General features: G+C 40.7%; 2 protein-coding genes across 2 annotated transcripts; both read right to left on the bottom strand.

The window, feature by feature from the left end:
• Nucleotides 1–684: 684 nt before the first annotated feature.
• On the bottom strand, nt 685–1,290 carry LOC144376895 (interferon alpha-5-like). Its single transcript, XM_078045150.1, has one exon. The coding sequence runs from the start codon at nt 1,288–1,290 to the stop codon at nt 685–687; it is 606 nt and encodes a 201-aa protein (XP_077901276.1).
• A 6,199-nt stretch (nt 1,291–7,489) lies between these two features.
• LOC144376894 (interferon alpha-5-like) lies at nt 7,490–8,335 on the bottom strand. Its single transcript, XM_078045149.1, has one exon. It carries the CDS (start codon nt 8,333–8,335, stop codon nt 7,730–7,732), a length of 606 nt encoding a protein of 201 aa, XP_077901275.1. The 3' UTR covers nt 7,490–7,729.
• Nucleotides 8,336–14,158: the final 5,823 nt, after the last annotated feature.

The following is a 14,158-nucleotide window of genomic DNA, read 5'->3' as shown; positions in this document are numbered from 1 at the left end:
GGAACATAGGCCCTCCATCCTGCTTCATCAGCCATTTTTCCACCTCAACTCTCTTGGGACCAACCCTCTGACTTGTGTCAATGGGGTCCTGGAGAGCAATGCTGAGTCCCTGAAATCCCCTGGTCTGACAATCAACATGGCCTCAGAGAGTAGAGTACTATCATGATCTTGAAGAGAGAGCACACATGATCTTGAAGAGAGAGCCAAATAACTTTCTTTGGCAGAGACTGCTATATGACATATGAAGAGGACCAAATGCAGAACTCTATTCTTTATTTCAGCTTTTCAAAAAAGGGTTAAGATGTAAATGTTTTTATCCATTGCAAAAATCAGTAAAATGGAAGGAATATGAAATATAAAGGTGTTTCAAAACTAAAGAAGTTTCTACAGTAAAATATGCAATGAAGAAAGCAACATAAATTGACTGTATAAAAATGCTTTGTTTTATTAATCATACTCTAAATATATACAGAGAATACGAACAAAATAAATTAAATCTTATGATTAGTTAATTAAATGAATATTTAAATAGATAAATACATCTGCAGGGAGGTAAGGGACTGGTGCCCATAGAAACGCATCATTGACTGAAAACATACAAGGAATGGAGTGAATTCTTGTCACAAGGAACCATGAGAGTCTTGGAAATGGCAGAACTTGTGGGAGTGTGGTAAGGTGTGTTCTTCAGTGAGAAGCATTTCCCTGCTGGACCAGGTCTCCTTCCCTGCTCCTTAATCTTTCATACAACTTAGGTGAAGAAGAGACGAATTTCACGACTTCTGTTCTGACCACCTCCCAGGCACAAGGCCGGTATTCCTTCTCCTTCAGGTAATCAGTGATCCTCTGGAAGCATTTTTTAACAGTTATTCCGAGAGCTTTTTGCCGCCTCACCTGGTGGGTCACACAGGCTTTCAGGTCCTCATGCTGTTGATAGAAGCCACCGAGGAAGATGTCCAGAAGGGTCTTGTTCCAAGCAGCATAGGCCTTCTGGGTGCCAAAAAGGTCCAAGATCTTGCGGGTCATCTCCTGGAGGGCAGCAACAGCTTGAGCCCTCGGCAACTTCTCACCCTCCAACAGCTTCTGGGGGAAGGCAAAGTCCTCTCTGTCCTTCAGGCAGGAGGAAGTGGGAATTCTCTGCATTTTTTTTAGGAGACTCAGTGCCCCCTCCTCATTTTTCTCAGAAGTTTCAAGACTCAGATTGTGTATCTGAGGCAGGTCACAGCCCAGAGAGCAGGTGATCTTGCAGCTCAGCACCACCAGGGCCAGCAGGAAAGCCAAGGGCAAGGCCATTGGGGATCTTGCAGATGCTGCTGGGCTGTCTCCTTCTGTCTCCTTCGCCCGTGATTGGGAGTTGTTTGGGGCTTTCAGTTTCCAGTTGCCCTCTGCAGTTGGAGGAAAACACCCTGGCTTGCCTGTCAACTTGCTGCCCCTTAAATACTCTACCAGGCTCTCTCTGTCGGAAGTTAGGTGGACACTTTACCCGCATTTTGGGGATGAAGATCTTTCTTGGGTGCAAGTTGCAAATGTTACCCATTCTCAATATTGCTCTACTCATGGGGATTTCCCTCTGGGGTGAAGTGTGTGTCAGCAGAAGGGGATTTTTTTTTTTCTTTGACTAAACATTTTTTCAGCGTTTTGAGGACTAGATGTCTTTGGTTTGTGACTATAGAGGTTACCTGTGTCTGGAGAAGTGCCCGCAGCACTTGGAGAAGGGGAAAGAAGAGACAGTTCTGCAGACCAGGAAGGACCAGAATTGAGGACCCCTGCAGGGGAGCTGGAGAGTGCCCTTTCCCTAGAGCCCCAGGAGGGAGACAGCGCCTCTTTAGGGATGCTTTTAATAATTTTCAGCGATTTCGTTTTCAATGGGATGGCCTTGAAGAAATTTGAAAACGTAAGTAAGGCGTGTTATAATCATATTATTATCACGAGTTCTTTAGTGAAAAATCGGTTTGGGGGCTGGCGTTGTGGCTCAGCAAGAGAGCGCTCCCTTGGCAAATGCAAGGCATTGGGTTCAATCCTCAGCACCACATAAAATAAATAAATAAAATAAAGGTATTGTGTGCAACTGCAGCTAAAATGTGTGTTTATATATGTATGTGTATATGTGTGTGTGTGTATGTGTGTGTGTGTGTGTGTGTGTAGTTTTTTCACTAAAGCATTAAATAAAATGAGTTAAATTTTTATTCATACTGAAAGAAAAATTTTATATCCTTTTTCTGTCCTAGCTTTAGAAGAAATGAAGTCAAGGATATTTTCAGGATGACCTCTTTTGCAATTGATTCGATAGAGGAGTTCTACAATTTCTCCTGGGTTACAACTTTTGAGACTTTTTATTGAATTTGAAGGTACTGAAACTTCGTGCACAAGGAACCAGGTAGTATCAGCATGAACAAATACATTTCTGTGATTTAACTTATAACCTAACAATTAGTTATAAACAACTGTAACACCTGAATTTCAACTGCTGAAGGAAATATAGAAACCAGCTGACAAATCAAGGAAAATGGATTTCAAAACCACAATCCTTGAATCAGAATCTCGGGCTATCTTTATATTTGATAGAAATATATGGCTTCCAAATGCTCCTTGGAAAATGTATGGATGAGTGGTCTGAGAAGTCATTGATCATACTGAATTATATACTTATCATGATATGCTGTAATGTTGAACTTGGAAAACAGAAAGTCTCAGAGAAGTGCTGCAGGATCTAGAGGCCAGATGTGTGGTGGGATCTTTCAGGTTGGATATAATGGACCCATGACTGGCTCACTTTTCACTTTTCTGATCCCATAGCTCCACTCTCAAGAATACTCTCTGACTCTTCCATAGCTCTGTGACATTCACCTGTTACACTACACAGGACCATGCCTTCCCTGTGCCTTATTACTGAGGCAGCAGTACCCTTCAGATCCTGGGAAACTTTGGCTCGGTCCCTCAACATGTTATTGAACCCTGAAGCTTTGCTTTCATCTTTTAGTTTCATGAACACTGCCGTGTAAATGGACCCAGTGGCACCCGTATTTATAAATTCTTGAAGGTTAACAAAAACATCAGTTTAGTAAGGGAGGCCTAAGACTGCCAAAAGAGATTGATATTGGTTTTCCTTTATTCACCCTACTTTTCAAATATAATCATTAGAACAAAGAAACAATTCAAAGAGGAATTCTCAGGAGGGAAGAAAAAAGCTAGAGGTCATAATGTTTGAAGTATGTTAAGCACTCAAAGGTCACACTTTACATTTTTCTCTCTGTCTCAGAATACACACTGTCATAATAATTTTTGATATGAGATTATTAACTGCCTTCTGTTGTTCCATTTAGAACTATGACAATGTGGTTTCTGCTGATTAGTGCTACCCAACAAGCTACCACCAAGATCACAAATGTCCTCCACTTTCCCAAAGCATTGAGGTGTTTCATTACATGTCTTCCAAAAATGCATCAATTCCTATTCTAAGCCAATTTCTCTTTTAAAATACATATTTATACTGCCATTTTCTCTTTCATCCTTCTAATAGCAGGGTCTTCCACCTCTGGACTTTAAGAAAATATCCCATATTTAGAATGAATTCAGACCAATCTGAGAAGATCACTAGATATTGGATCAAGGAAAAAGGCAGAGTTCTTTGCACTTGGGAACTGAGTTTCCTGCCTAAGGCATTGGTATGCATGCAAGCAAATATAACTTGTGGGAAATTCATCTATTTTATTTAAATAAAATTATTACACATGTTTTGAGAATGATTTTTTTTTTAAATCTAAATACCAACATACAGACATAAGAACAAAGTTAAATATATCCGGCTGATCATTGACTAAAAATTATTTTTCTTTGCTTTCACTTTAAAAGTAATCATTGTTAATTTTGTGCTTCAGTTTGAGGTTGAAGAAACAGCTTCCTGGGGATTCCAAGATGGCAGGCCAGAGGGAGGCAGCATCCTGAGTTGCACCCTGACCCAGATCTCACCTAGTTGGAATACTGCATCTCAGAGAGTGCAAGAGCACCCCTAGACAGCTGGTTTCTGCAGAAATCACCAGCACTGTGAACCCCGCACAGGGCTCAGGGCCTCAGTCTTCCAGTAGGACTCCATAAATGACCTCCCACTACATCTCAAAGCCCTAGAAGAAAAGAACAAATCAGCAGCAAAGCAGTAGAAGGCAAGAAATAATTAAAATTGGAGCTGAAATCAATGCAACTCAAACCAAAGAAAGAATTGAAAAAGTTGAGGAAAAAAAAAGATGGGTCTTTGAAAAAACAAATAAAGTTGGCAGACCCTTAGATAAGCTAATGAAGTGAAGGCCAGAAAAAAACTCCAATTACCTGCATATGTGATGAAAAAGGTCATCTCACAAGGGACACTACAGAATTACAGAGGAAAATTAGAAATTGTTTTGAAAACTCATACTCCAATAAAATAGAAGACATGGAAGGCATCAAACAGTTTCTTAAGTCGTATGATTTGCCCAGATTGAATCAGGAAGATATACACTATTTAAACAGACCACTAACAAGGGATGAAACAGAAGACACCATCAGAAGCTGACCAATCAAGAAAAGCCCAGAACTGGATAGATACACAGCCGAATTCTACAGGACCTTTAAAGAAGAACAAATACCAATACTCTGCAACTTATTTCAGGAAATAGAAACAGAGGCAGCACTTCCAAACCCATTCTATGAGGCCAATATCACCCTGATCCCAGTACCAGGCAAAGACACATCAAAGAAAGAAAACTTCAGACCAATATCTCTAATGAACATACATGCAAAAATTCTAAATACCATCCTGGCAAACCGATGACAAAAACATATCCAAAAGATTGTGCACCATGATCAAGTGGGATTTATGCCAGGGATGCATGGTTGGTTCAACATACGGAAATCAATAAATGTAATTCATCACAGCAATAGACTCAAAGATAAGAATCATATGATAATCACAATAGATGCAGAAAAAGCATTTGACAAAATACAGCACCTTTCCATGTTCCAAACACTAGGAAAACTAAGGATAACAGGAACATAACTCCACATCCTAAAGGCTATCTACAATAAGCCTCAGGCCAATATCATTCTCAAGGTTGAAAAATTAAAGGCATTCCCTCTAAAAACCGGAACAAGACAGGGATGCCCTCTTTCAACACTTCTGTTTAACATAGTTCTTGAAACAGTGGCAAGAACAACTAGAAATTAAAGGGATATGTATAGGACAAGAAGAACTAAAATTAGCACTATTTGCTGACTATATGATTCTATACCTAGAAGATCTAAAAAGCTCCACCAGGAAACTTCTAGAACTAGTAGATGAATTCAGCAAAGTGGCAGGATATGAAATCAACCCCCACAAATGAAGGGCCTTTCTGTACATCAGTGACAAATCCGCTGAAAGTGAAACTAGGAAAAGCACTCCATTTATAAGAGCCTCAAAAAAATTCTTAGGAATAAATTTAACAAAAGAGGTAGAGATCACTGCAATGAAAACTACAACATGCTAAGGAAAGAAATTAAAGAAGACCTTAGAAGATGGAAAGATCTACCTTGTTCTTTGATAGGCAGAATTAATATTGTCCAAATGCCCATACAACCAAAAGCACTGTAGAGATTTGATGCAATTCCAATCAAAATCCCAATGGCATTCCTCATAGAAAGAGAAAAAACCATCATAAAATTCATCTGGAAAAACAAGAGACCCAGCATAGCCAAAGCAATCCTTAGCAAGAAGAAGGAAGCTGGTGGCATTACCATTCCACACCTAAAACTATATTACACAGCAATAGCGACTAAAAACGCATGGTATTGGCACCAAAATAGATCTGTAGACCAATGGTACAGAATAGAGGACACAGAGTCTAACCCACATAACTTCAGTTATCTTATATTAGACAAAGGCGCCAAAAATATGCACTGGAGAAAACATAGCCTCTTCGATAAATGGTGCTGGGAAAACTGGATATCCACAAGTCACAAAATGAAATTAAAAATCTATCTCTCACCATGCACAAAACTCAACTCAAAGTGGATGGGGGACCTAGGAATTAAACCAGAGACTCTGCATCTAATAGAAGAAAAAGTAGGCCCTACTTCATCATATTTGTTAAAAAAAAAAAAAACAGTGAGGTGAACAGAGAGCCTATATTCTGGCAGCAAATATTCACCCCTCACACATCAAATAGAGCACTAATCTCTAGGGTATATAAAGAACTCAAACAGAAAATCTAAAAAAAAGAAAGAAAGAAAGAAAGAAATCAACAAATGGGCCAAGGACCTGAACAGACACTTCTCACAAGAGGATATACAATCAGTCAACAAATATACGAAAAAATTTTCATCATCTCTAGCAATTAGAGAAATGCAAATCAAAACTACTCTAACATATAATCTCATTCCAGTCAGAATGGCATCTATTATGAAGACAATAAGTGTTGGCAAGGACGTGGGGGAAAAGTTACTCTCATCCACTACTGGTGGGACAGCAAATTGGAGCAGCCAATTGGAAAGCAGTATGGAGCTTCCTTGGAAATCTGGGAATGCAACCACCATTTGACCCAGTTATCCCATCGCTTAGTCTATACCCAAAAGACTTAAAATCAACATAGTACAGGGACAGAGCCACATGGATGTTTATAGCAGCACAATTCACAATAGCTAAACTATGGAGCCAACCTAGATGCCCTTCGGGGGAAGAATGTATAAAAAAATGAGGCACATATATACACTGCAATTTTACTCAGCAATAAAAGAGAATAAAGTCATGGCATTTGCAGGTAAATGGATGGCACTGGAGAAGATAAGGCTAAATGAAGTTAGCCAATGCCAAGAAAACAAATGCCCAATGTTTTTCCTGATATAAGGAGGCTCATGCATATTGGGGTCAGAAGGGGGAGCATGGGGGAAATAGATGAATTCTAGATAGGACAGAGGGGTGGGAGGCAAAAGGAGGGGGGCAGGGGATTAACAAGGACGGTAGTGAAATGTGATAGACATCATTATCCAAAGTACATGAATGAAGACACGAATTGGTATCAACATACTTTATATACAACCAGAGATATGAAAAGTTGTGCTGTATCTGTGTAATAAGCATTGTAATGCATTCTGCTGTTATTTATATTTTTAAAAATTCAGTAAAAAAATCAACAACTTCCACAATGCATTTATGAAGTTGTTTTCATGCTTGCCTTTCATCATATGGATACCTCCATTCATTTTCTCTTAATCTCAACTTGTCTAAAAGTGACACCACTAAATTGACAGGAAAATGCAAAAAATAAAGATGTGCATGAAATGAGAACTCATCATACAAATCATCATTTACAACTAAAATTTCAATTTTGCTTCTCAAGTTAAAATTGGGATAGAATAAAAAATGTATTTACCGCACCGCTCATCCATGTCCAAGAATATAAAGGAGTTTCAAAACTAAAGAAGTTTCTACAGTAAAATATGCAATGAAGAAAGCAACATAAATTGACTGTATAAAAATGCTTTGTTTTATTAATCATACTCTAAATATATACATAGAATACGAACAAAATAAATTAAATCTTATGATTAGTTAATTTAATGAATATTTAAATAGATAAATACATCTGCAGGCAGGTAGGGACTGGTGCCTATAGAAACGCATCATTGACTGAAAACATACAAGGAATGGAGTGAATTCTTGTCAAAAGGAACCATGAGAGTCTTGGAAATGGCAGAACTTGTGGAGTGTGGTAAGGTGTGTTCTTCAGTGAGAAGCATTTCCCTGCTGGACCAGGTCTCCTTCCCTGCTCCTTAATCTTTCATACAACTTAGGTGAAGAAGAGACGAATTTCATGACTTCTGTTCTGACAACCTCCCAGGCACAAAGCCGGTATTCCTTCTCCTCCAGGTAATCAGTGATCCTCCGGAAGCATTTTTTAACAGTTATTCCGAGAGCTTTTTGCCGCCTCACCTGGTGGGTCACACAGGCTTTCAGGTCCTCATGCTGTTGATAGAAGCCACCGAGGAAGATGTACAGAAGGGTCTGGTTCCAAGCAGCAAAGGCCTCCTGGGTTCTGAAGAGGTTCAGGACCTGCTGGGTCATCTCCTGGAGGGCAGCAACAGCTTGAGCCCTCGGCAACTTCTCACCCTCCAACAGCTTCTGGGGGAAGGCAAAGTCCTCTCTGTCCTTCAGGCAGGAGGAAGTGGGAATTCTCTGCATTTTTTTTAGGAGACTCAGTGCCCCCTCCTCATTTTTCTCAGAAGTTTCAAGACTCAGATTGTGTATCTGAGGCAGGTCACAGCCCAGAGAGCAGGTGATCTTGCAGCTGAGCACCACCAGGGCCAGCAGGAAAGCCAAGGGCAAGGCCATTGGGGATCCTGCAGATGCTGCTGGGCTGTCTGAGATGGGTGATGCTCAGTCCTTGCTCCAGGTTCTCTGAAGACCTTGCTTTGTGTGGATACCTAAAAGAGAGAACACAGGAGTGCGATTTTATGAGTGCCAGTGCCTTCTGTTTTTGCTTTCCTTTATACATTCTCTACTTTGGTTTTCATCAATGTTTCTAAACCATTCTAGTTTTCATTATTGCCTCCACTTCCAATGTTACCCTTACCTATCAGAGCCTTTTTACAAATGTATTTCTTATTGAAAATGTCATTAAATTTCACTTAGGATATTTATCCTTCATATCTGTATAGGTAGCGTTATCTATATCTGTCTATATCAAAATTATGAACTTATGTTTTTATTCATTACAGAGTTATGAATGACAATATTTAAGCTAAATAACACTTTAAATTTTTTGAAATTTAAATGATCTTTATATCTGTATTTGTAATGACTTCACTCACTTTTAAGTTAATTGTGATATGTCAAATTACAGTGACTATAAATTTTCAAAATATATGATAAAATTGAGATAATCTGATCCTTCAATGCAATTATACAACCTTTCTTAAAAGGATGGAATAATGTTAGACTGTTTTCTTTGCAATGATTTTTAGTACTTTGCATCCTATGAGAAAATTATTAAAATCATGTAAAAAATAATTTTTAATCTCTACAGTAGCTCAATTTTGTTGTGTACTTTACAAAATTATTGACATGACTTTAACTCGTGTAAGACATTTGGAAGTATCTGAAGATAGGGCAGAAAGAGCAAGTGAAACAGAATTAGAAATGGAGCCTGCAAGGGCTGGGGTTAGGCCTCAGTGGTAGAGCACTTGCCTAGCAGGAGTGAGGCCCTGGGCTGGATCCTCAGCACCACATGAAAATAAATAAATAAATAAATAAGTAAATAGAAATAAAACTATTGTGCCCAACAATAACCAAAAAGTAAATGTTTGGAAAAGAAATGGAGCCTGACAGTATGACTGAATGACTCCAATCTCATGATAAAACCTTAATCTGTTCCTGCTCAGATGTGGGGTTCAGTCCTTAGATTAAAAACAGAAACAGAAAGAAAGAAAAACAAAACTCAGAAAATATCTTCCTAATTTCAAATCTTCAGTCTATAAAGTATTGTGCCATTTGAAATGCAAGTGTTTGTTCAGTGTTCACAAAGCTTCTAATATTTTGAACCCATTATATTTGTAAGAAAACTGTGGTTTGCGGAGTTTCAATGGGTTGTGCTACATCACACAGAAATCCTGGCAGAAATCCTAGTAAATGATAACTGATGACTAATTTTGTATTCTTGAATTTTAGATTTCTCTAATAATTGTTCAGTTCATTTATATTCAGATTATAAACAATACCCTTGCTCTAAGGATTTGCAAGGGAATATTTTTGTTTCCAGGAAGGGTAGAGTTTTGGAGTACCAGAAACCACTGTAGTGCCTAAGATTCATTCTTACCTCCAAAGATTTTTTTTGTAAATGTAGGTGATAGATCTGGACTAAATCAGTTTCAGTAATGCACTTTCCAGCCTCTGGGCGGCGCTTAGGCACCGCTATGCCCTGAAAGTGCACAAGAGGCAGAAGCGTCAGGCTTTTCTGTCTCCTTTGCCCGTGATTGGGAGATGTTTGGGGCTTTCAGTTTCCAGTTGCCCTCTGCAGTTGGAGGAAAACACCCTGGCTTGCCTGTCAACTTGCTGCCCCTTAAATACTCTACCAGGCTCTCTCTGTCGGAAGTTAGGTGGACACTTTGCCCGCATTTTGGGGATGAAGATCTTTCTTGGGTGCAAGTTGCAAATGTTACCCATTCTCAATATTGCTCTACTCATGGGGATTTCCCTCTGGGGTGAAGTGTGTGTCAGCAGAAGGGGATTTTTTTTTTCTTTGACTAAACATTTTTTCAGCGTTTTGAGGACTAGACGTCTTTTGGTTTGTGACTCTGGAGGTTACGTGTGTCTGGAGAAGTGCCCGCAGCACTTGGAGAAGGGAAAAGAAGAGACAGTTCTGCGGACCAGGAAGGACCAGAATTGCGGACCCCTGCAGGGGAGCTGGAGAGCGCCCTTTCCCTAGAGCCCCAGGAGGGAGACAGCGCCTCTCTAGGGATGCTTTTAGTAATTTTCAGCGATTTCGTTTTCAATGGGATGACCTTGAAGAAATTTGAAAACGTAAGTCAGGCATGTTGTAATCATATTATTATCACGAGTTCTTTAGTGAAAAATCGGTTTTTTACGAAACCATTAAATCAAATAAGTTAAATTTTTACTCATACTAAAACAAAAATTTTATATGCTTTTACTTTGCTAGCTTTAGAATAAACGAAGTCAACGATATTTTCAGGATGACCTCTTTTTCATTTGATCGAATAGACGAGTTCCTCAATTTCTCGTCGGTTACAACTTTTGAGACTCTGTATTGAATTTGAAGGTACTGAAACTTTGTAAACAAGCAACCAGGAAGTATTAGCATGAACAAACACATGACTGTGTTTTAATTTATAACCTAACAGTTAGTCATAAATATCGGAAACATCCGAATTCCAACAGCTGAAGGAAATATAGAAACCAGCTGGCAATCAAGCAAACTGGATTTCAAAACCACAATCCTTGAATCAGAATCTTGGACTATCTTTATATTTGATATAATATAAGGTTTCTAAATGCTCCTCGGAAAATGTATGGATGAGTGGTCGGAGAAGTCATTGATCACACTGAATTATAGTCTTATCATTATATGCTGTGACGCTGAACTTGGAAATCAGAAAGTCTCAGAGAATTGCTGCAGGATCTAGAGGCCAGAAGTGTGGTGGGTTCTTTCAGGTTGGATATTCTGGACAGACGACTGGCTCACTTTTCACTTTTCTGATCCCATAGCTCCACTCTCAAAACTACTTTTTGACTCTTCCATAGCTCTGTTTCATTCACCTGTTACTCTAGACAGGACCATGCCTTCTGTGTGCCTTATTCCTAAGGTAGCAGTATCCTTCAGATCATGGGAAACTTTGGCTTGGTCCCTCAACATGTTATTGAACCCTGAAGCTTTGCTTTCATCTTTTAGTTTCATGAACACTGCCGTGTAAATGGACCCAGTGGCACCCATATTTATAAATTCTGAAAAATAACAATAACATCAACTTAATAAGGGAGCCCTAAGTCTGCCAGAAGAGATTGACATTGTTTTTCCTTTCTTCACCCTACTTTTAAAATATGACCATGATAACAGAGACAATTAGAATAGGAAATCTCAGGAGGGATTAGAACGTCATCAATCTAGAAAAACGAGTTGGTCAGGATAGAGTAAAAAGTGAGGATTATGATGTCAATTCCATACTCATGACCATCTAGCTGGGTGCTGAGAGCCATAGCCAAGTAGGAATGACTCATGGCATTTGGGGTTGAGAGGTGACCCTGCTCAGATCCTGCTGGGAATAGGGCAGCTCCAGGATTAGGGCGGATCCTGCTGGGATTAGGGCAGATCCTGCTGCCTCAGGCCCCCACTCCTTTGGAGTTCCTGTTGAGTTCTCTGGGGGTTCTGAGAGAATTGGTGTGGGAAGCTGGGTAGAGGCAGGGTGTTTCCGGGAAGTGTGTGTAGAGTGTCAGTGAGAGTTCAGGAATAAAGAGTTGCTGTTTGAATCTACAAGGCTTTGTGGCGGCTCAGTTATTTTGTGCCCAGCCATACTCGGAATTTGGTGACCCGTACAGGGGACAAACCCGCAACCTTGGTTTTATCAGCACCATGCTCTAAGTAACTGAGCTAACCGGCCTGCAGTCTGTCTGGGCACAAAATAACTGATCCACCACACAGCCTTGTAGATTTAAACAGCCACTCTTTATTTCGAACTCTCACCGACACTCTACACACACTACCTGGGAAATACCCTCCCTTCACCGGGCTCTGCATACCAATTCTCTCAGAACCCCACCAGAACTCAATGGGAACTCCAAAGGAGCAGGCGCCTGAGGCAGCAGGATCTGCCCTATTCCCAGCAGGATCCACCCATAACCTGGAGCCTCCCTATTCCCAGCAGGGCCCACCCTAATCCTGGAGCTGCCCTATTCCCAGCAGGATCCACCTAAACCTGGAGCCATTTTAATCCCTGAGCAGGTTCACCTTTCAACCCAAAATGCCACGTGTCATTCCTCCTTGGATATGGCTCTCAGCAGTGCCTAAAGCTCAATTTTCCCTAAGATAAAAAACTAAACAAATATGCTTCTTTCACTATTATGGTTAGTTCTTTCCAAGAAATATCCCACTTCAACTCTGGAGAAAAATCTGCAGGGGGACAGAATTCTGCCCAGAAGTCTCCTCCATCCTAGACCGGTTCTTGACCATTATCCATCTTGGCCAGTAGGTGGCACTAATTCTATGTAAGCATTTTAACAGTCTCCAGGGTGAAATGAATCATGCTTTCTATTTCCTTTTTGCACCAACTATTGTTACATCATTGTAACAGGGGATTTCCTCATTTACAAAAATATTCATCAGGAGGGTAAAAAAAAGAAAAGAAGCCCCACTTGTGAAATTTCTCAAAAACCTGGCACTGTCACTAACCTTTTGCTTTTGATACACAAGGGAAAATTGGCAGCCAGAACCATAATGGAATGGGAAGCAGCTGTATGAATTAGAGGGCAGGGTAATGAAGAGTGAATGAAGAGAACACACTGGATTTTTCTGTAGTGGGGAAGGAGGAAACTGTTGGGATATGAGAGTGAGAGAATGGGATCTAGAAAAGTAGGCAGGATAGGGGAACATGACAGTTTTCAGGATCAGAAATTAAGTTTTTTCCTTTTTCTTTTCTTTCTCTCTCTGTCTGTCTCTTTCTGAAAGGGTAAAGTTTCTAAGCTGGAAGGCTTGAATTAAAATGTAAAAGATTAGGTATTATTGAGTTCCTCTGTTACACCCAGATTCCTGAGATAGTTAAGACAACACACTACTAGCCATTTAGCCTAGGGCCCTGTGCAGTTTGTCACAGGGCCCGAACCAATCAGTTTGAATGTGTACCCCGCTTAGGAATGACCAATCACCCCTGCCCGAGCTGTTCCCGCCAATGAATTTGCCAATCACATCTCAGAGTTGTTGTTCAATTTCCCCGCGCCTCATGATGATTTGTTCTGATGTATGCAAAGCCAATCGCCCTCTCCAAAAAGTGTGCTTAAGCTCTGCTTGACCTTTGCTCTGGGCTCTGGGCTGCTCTCCCTTCTTGAGTGAGCACAGAGTCCCAGCGTGCTGGAATGGATCCCCAATAAATCCCCTTTTGCCAATTGCATGGAGTAAGTCTCTTGTGTGGTCTCTCCCTCCGACGATTCGCCAGACCTTTACATTTGGTGCGTTGGCCGGGAATAGCGCATCACTGGACAGGGAGACCCTAACAACAGACTGCTTCAGGGGGTAAGTAAGGTGCCCCTCTCTCTCTCTCTCTCTCTCTCTCTCTCTCTCTCTCTCTCTCTCCCTCCCTCCCTCCCTCCCTCCCCTCTTTCTTCCTTTCTTTTCCTTTTCTCCTCCTTGTTTTTCTTTCACGATCGCTCGGGTTCAATTTCTGACTTAGTGGAGAGCATAAGCTCCCGGAGAGCATCTGTCTTTTGTGATCACTCTTTTGCGATCACTCGGGTTCTGGTGTCTGGCTCAATGGCGGGTGTGAGCTCGCAGAAAGCATTTGGGTTCGGTTTCTGGCTCAATGGCGGGCATGGGCTCCCAGAGAGCATTCGGGTTCGGTTTCTGGCTCAATGGCAGGCGTGAGCCCCCAGAGACCGTGAGGTCTCAGAGCCTTTCTAGTTTTGGGTTGGTAGCGTGTAGTTTCCAGTGGA

This window comes from Ictidomys tridecemlineatus, chromosome 4, assembly GCF_052094955.1.
Source record: "Ictidomys tridecemlineatus isolate mIctTri1 chromosome 4, mIctTri1.hap1, whole genome shotgun sequence".
NCBI lineage: Eukaryota > Metazoa > Chordata > Mammalia > Rodentia > Sciuridae > Ictidomys > Ictidomys tridecemlineatus.
The sequence above is the reverse complement of the archived record's forward strand: the minus strand, read 5'-3'. Positions and strand labels throughout refer to the sequence as shown.